The sequence below is a fragment of the Diachasma alloeum genome, unplaced genomic scaffold (assembly GCF_001412515.2).
Source record: "Diachasma alloeum isolate Michigan unplaced genomic scaffold, Dall2.0 Dall_scaffold_00339, whole genome shotgun sequence".
In the NCBI taxonomy this organism is placed as follows: domain Eukaryota; kingdom Metazoa; phylum Arthropoda; class Insecta; order Hymenoptera; family Braconidae; genus Diachasma; species Diachasma alloeum.
This window is the reverse complement of record NW_021680478.1, coordinates 3,564-9,246: the sequence shown is the minus strand read 5'-3', so window position 1 is coordinate 9,246 and position 5,683 is coordinate 3,564. Positions and strand designations below refer to the sequence as shown.

Genomic DNA, 5,683 nt, shown 5'->3' with positions numbered 1-5,683 from the left:
CCGCCAGCGAGGCACTCATCTAATTATACTGATTGTCTCATCACGTGCTAATTCAACTGTCACAGTAGCTCCTGCTCAATTTCGCAATTATCAGCAGAAAAAAAAAATTCAAATTCCTATCAAGCCACTCATTAATTAAATCCTTTGAGTTGATTAAACTCTCGGTTACCCTTGCACTTGAATATTCAGATTAAAATCGTGGGAAAAAAAAAAACAGCGACTCGGCGAGATGATTAAATGCCCAACAGCCCCACAAAAGTCAGACGTAACAGAACGACACCCACGAGGCATTTACGACGGTGGAAAATTGTCTGGGGGGCCATGACTAACCTCGAGTAACTAACGGCGGCTGAAATCTCAACTATTCGTTATTTATTCATTTCCCAGGAGGAGGAGAAGGAAAATTAGGATCAATTTTTATTAAAAAAAAAACAGATTTATTGTTATATTTTGTTTTGCAAATACGCACCTGCGTATGTATTCATTACAATTAGAATTGTTCAATTTAGTCAATTATAATTTTCTCCCATTTATTCACTTACAAATTGAATTAGCTCTCGTTTATAGTGCGGTAGATCAGTATTACCTCAGTACACTGATAGACTGATTCATTTATTCCAAACGAGATTTGTTAACTGTTAACGAATGGACATTTGCTGAGACCAAATAGACCCCCGTCTCCAATCAAATCCATTCGTTAACAATAACTAATCCTTTCTATCAGCGTAGGACTATCCAATTATCTCCACTAGTAATCCAGAGGATGTATGGGAGTTTTGAATGGGTTGCATTAATGGCAATTGCCATTTTTTACCTTCAGGATGAATATGGGAAGGTATTTTTATGAATTACCATTCGAGAGGACTACATTGCGTGTAACCTTGGCACGTATTTCCAAGAAACAGAGTTTTGTGGTGGAGGAGGGGGCGGGATGCGGTCGATGTGACGGCGTCAGACCTTCTGGCACCGCACAATTCACGTTCTGACTGAATCTGTTTACAAAATTTCATTTCCACAAAAAAAAATCATAGATTTTATTGTGGTGATGGTAGTTATTTTTTGCTTTGAAATATATTTAAATAAATTCACCATTTTCTGGGAATGAAATTCATGGAAATTGTATTGGATATGTAAATACCATTTCGATTCGTCAGACCGATGAATCAGCGTGGAAAATTCAATTGTTGAGGCGAATTGATGGGCATTGAATGTGATTATAATTGTGGTGAAAAGCTTGGGAAATTTTCGATGTACAATACTATTTATAATTCCATTTTGCTCCAATAGTTCCGCTGGTGCAGATGAAAAACCTTTTGCAAGATGAAATAGTTTTTTTTTCTCAATAATTGAGGAGTTATTAGAGCGGAAGTAGCGTTTGAATGGTATTTTGAATCAGAAATTGCGATGAGAATATTGGGGATTGAATGAAGAATGTCTGGTTGGTTTCAAAATAGTTTTAATGTCATGAATACATTAAATTTTCTTCATACAATGTTCAGTGATGAAGACACCTAAATGTGTCGCCATCAAGTTTGATTGGAATAGTATAATTATGCGTAAGGTCAGAGGGCAGATGTTGGATATGCAAATTGGTATTACTCGACTGGGTTTAGAATCAAGAGCCCGTGTGTATATGCTGTCTGTTGCTGTCGACGCTAATACCGTTTATATCCTTTTGGGTATTGGATGAATTTGTGACGCTTCAAACCCACCTTCGTCATTACAATTAACGTAAATCAACAACAGTTGGTTATTTAATTTATCCCATTTTGATATGTAAAACTACGCAGAGTCAATTTATTTACAGCCAAGTGTGCAAAATGATAAAACTGAGATCATTTTCGCAGAGTTGAGGACATTGTCTTAATGTTGTTTTCATCTCATCATTGAATATATCTCCATTCACTACAGCATTAGTAATTGATTAATTTATTGATTAAAATATTGTTTGCAAATGGAAATTTCATCCTTCAATTGTAGATGATAAATTATTCAATCGTTAATTACAATAAATGGTTGAAACCATCAAGTCTATATAAAAAATATTTGCTGTTTGTTTTGATTCTCGATTCTTTCGTTTTTTCCTTTCAATTTTTGATTTTTGTTTCTTTGGCTTTCCAATTTGGATAGAATATAGAAAAAAGTTTGACTCATTTGTACCTATTAAACCGGATCTGGATGCGGTGCCAGTAGTTGCATGCTGGTCGATTTAGCGATCTGTAATCACCCAGAAAATTGAGATAGCATGGTGAAGTGGAGAATGAGAAAAAAATGGGGAGAGTTGAGAATCAATACACTTGTGCCAACTCACTCGTACTCACCTGTTGTTTAGATTGCTTTGGTTTCCTAGCGTAGACATTCAGGACACGACAGTTACATGCCACTGACAGTGCAACAGCAAGCCCCTATTAGAACAGAGTTAATGAATATAATTCTGTGAAACCAAATGGAAAGCATTTCTACAAAATTACGACAAGATTAGATTTTTTTTATATATGCTTCAAAAAGGATTTTATGCCACTCATGCCTGAAACCGGCTGGATTAGACACTCGACGCTTCGCGTCTCGTGTCTAATTCAGCCGGTTTCAGGCTTCGTGACATAAAATTTTGTTCAGTACTTGTTGGGAAATTTCGTCCTTAACGTGTGGGGTTTACAGCATGAGCCGAAGGCGAGTGATGTAACCACACACGTTAAAGACGATATTGCCCCACATGTGCTGAAATATACTATTTTATTTACAATCTATATCTAACAATTTCTTCTCGGAAGTACATTTTCCGGGGTCAATTATTAAAACTCATATAATATTTCCAGAGGAAAAGCCCTGAATTTGTAAATACATTGAAATTTTAATGATCTTATTAAATATAATAAAAAAAATGAAAGAACCTGTAGTGAATGTCCGGTGCAGAAAATAGCCCAGAGTACGGGCACTCTCCACACTCTGGATGCTATTCCACAGCCCGCAATGAGACCCACCGTTAGGCAAATCTTGAGAAATAGCATCAATTGTAGAGCCCGTCGCCTTTTCATTTTATCTCGTTGCTTCACGTCCAATTGCATACTGCATGTATATCTGCGAAAAATTCCTCATATTTCATAATAATGTTGAAATATAAGGGCAACGCTCCACTCGTTTTATTCCTATTTCCTTGGAAATTCTTGTTTCTGGGCGAGTATGAAAAATTATTTATTATTTCAGTACCGAAGTGGTAAAGGGTGATAAGTCGGTTTTTTTTCCGAAAATGAGTTATTGATGGAAAACGATTCTATATATTGTATTCGATATCTCCTATAAACGATTTGAGTAAAAAAAAATCAACTATATTTTTATTCAAGTGAAAAACGGAATAAGTCCTGAATTTCATTCTCAACTATCATAATTGCGAAATAATTCGACTGATATCTACATTCTCCTTTCATGGATACTTTTCATATTAATTTTATCATCCTTTACCGCTTCGCTACTGATTTATATCATTTTGTTTATGACAAATATGCTTTTCCAAAGCAATATAATCCCTCATGGCTTGAAAATTGCTTTCAAACGTTGGGAAATGCAAAAAGTTGGAAACAAAAGCAAAAAAAATTGTCAGCATCGAGACATGAAGTAAATTTTTTTATTAAACTCTCCATTGAATCGGCAAGTCTCCACCCTCTCCAATAGTGAATTTATCACCGTGGCTGAATGCGTTCTCCTCTCGGGTGATTCCATTTTCCACAATAAAAAAACAAGGAGTTTGCACATAACTCTTATTTGCTTTCCCACTTAACCCAACCCACAAATTCCATTATTTTTGTAAGGGAAATTCTAATTTAATATCGAGATGCAATTTATTGATTACCGTGCAACAATGGCCGCTTTGAGAAGATAATAACCCGAGATAAGTAGAAGTAGAACAATCGGTAGACCGTAAGTGTAGACTGTCGCTCGAGAGCCGAGAAACCTGAAAAAAAAATCGGGTGGAAGGGAAGATTAGATTGATGATATTAATTATTGGGGACATTTTTCGTTCATTAACTTAACTATTACGGTCTATTTATTAAAAACTCCTAATAACTCCTCGATCCTGATCGGAAATTATTATGACAGAGATATTCGCGATAAACCAGATTTTTCACCCTCCACCAGTCGGAAAAAAACCAGAGGACATAGACGTTAAATGAACTCTGACTTTGATAAAAGAAAAAAAAAGAATACAACGAAAGAATCGAGCTTGGTATCGTGTGGCAGGTTAATACTCCATCCCTTTTGTGTCCTTTCCATTGTCCTGAAATAGCATCCAAATGGCTTGGTTCTATGTTCATGATCAATTTATCATTCCACCGAGAGGCACTCGAGAAATTGGTAGCGATCCATCTGCATCCGAGTGCCAATATCATCCTCAAAGGGATAATTACATTCTGGAAATGCAATATAAGAAGTAGAAATTCTCCACAGAGAATAATAATCTCGAAGAAATGCAGAAGTAATACTACATCTCGATAATTCAGATAAAACCCAACTCCCACTGTACATACCTATGCGCACCCAAGAATTTACGGTAAAGAAGTGGAGAGTACTCGATGGAAAAAGATTAAAGTAAATGTAATAATATGACGTGGTAAGAAATCCGCTTGAGAGTGAATTCAACTTCTGAATGGTTGGATATATGGAATCAGGCTTTTATTGCACGTTGGAGGATCTCCTCCTGATCCTCAACACATTGACTAGTTTCAGTGTCACGCTTTGTATTATCTGCACTTCTAGAGGAGCTCTATGGCGAGTTAAATAAGAGACATGAATCCAAGGATAAAAATTTAAGAGATGGCAGTATTCAATATTCCCATCCAAAGGATCGATAGAGAAAAAAATTCATTCAAACCGCAGATAAAAAAAAGTAACCATATTCCCTGCAAAAAAAAATCACCCACCGTCCGCATTGATTCGTAAGTCTCATGTGGATGAAAAATGAGAGGAAAAAAAAATCTCACCAGCAGTTGAATGGCGTTAAATCCTTGATGTTCCACAGATCACTGCTCTCCTTGCTCTGGATGTAGACAGCTCCTACTAGCGTTATCAGCGGTGCTCCCCATGCAAATACACTGTACTTGAGATAAGTCGGTGGGTCATCGCGACACGGCACGGATGCCACTGTAGCGTATAGATGATGACACATTGCAGCTAACCAACAGACTACGGAGACTCTCAAGTATTGGAGGCTCAGACCGAGAGATATACATAATTCGGAATCCTAGAAAAAAGAAAAGGGAGAGGGTAGTTTAGATTGAGATCCACTGAATGATGTAGGGTAGCAACGAGGGTCCAAGAGAGAAGGGAGGAAGTGGTAACGGGCATCTTTCGGAGGATTTCACAGAGTCGTGACGAGAAAAGACAACGTTGTCAGCGAAAAGCGGAACATCCGATATCTATCCTAGAATTAAAACGGAATGTCTGACGCAATTTTTGACACTCAAACTTAATTCGAGTTTCTCTTCCGTTGAACGTGCAAGCTTTTTTATGGATTTTTAGTAATTCAGGAGCTCTCAGGACTCTGCAGAATTTATGCATTTTGCTTTCATACTTTTTTCTTCAATGTTCTCCACTGGGAGTATAAAATTTTTAATGATTCCATTGAAAACGACTTCAATTTATTCTCCAAAATTCTATGTTCGAGATTTATAACGTCATTCATCGTAAT

At 36.8% G+C, this 5,683-nt stretch overlaps 1 protein-coding gene across 1 annotated transcript; it reads right to left on the bottom strand.

The window, feature by feature from the left end:
• Positions 1 to 1,439: 1,439 nt before the first annotated feature.
• On the bottom strand, positions 1,440 to 5,236 carry LOC107040614 (latrophilin-like protein LAT-2; the record flags this gene model as incomplete). Its single annotated transcript, XM_015260756.1, is given in 5 exon segments — positions 1,440 to 2,217; positions 2,322 to 2,405; positions 2,892 to 3,078; positions 3,848 to 3,949; positions 4,977 to 5,236. Coding segments are annotated over 5 exon segments (687 nt in total), but the record flags the coding sequence as incomplete, so codon positions are not given.
• Between the last annotated feature and the right edge of the window lie 447 nt (positions 5,237 to 5,683).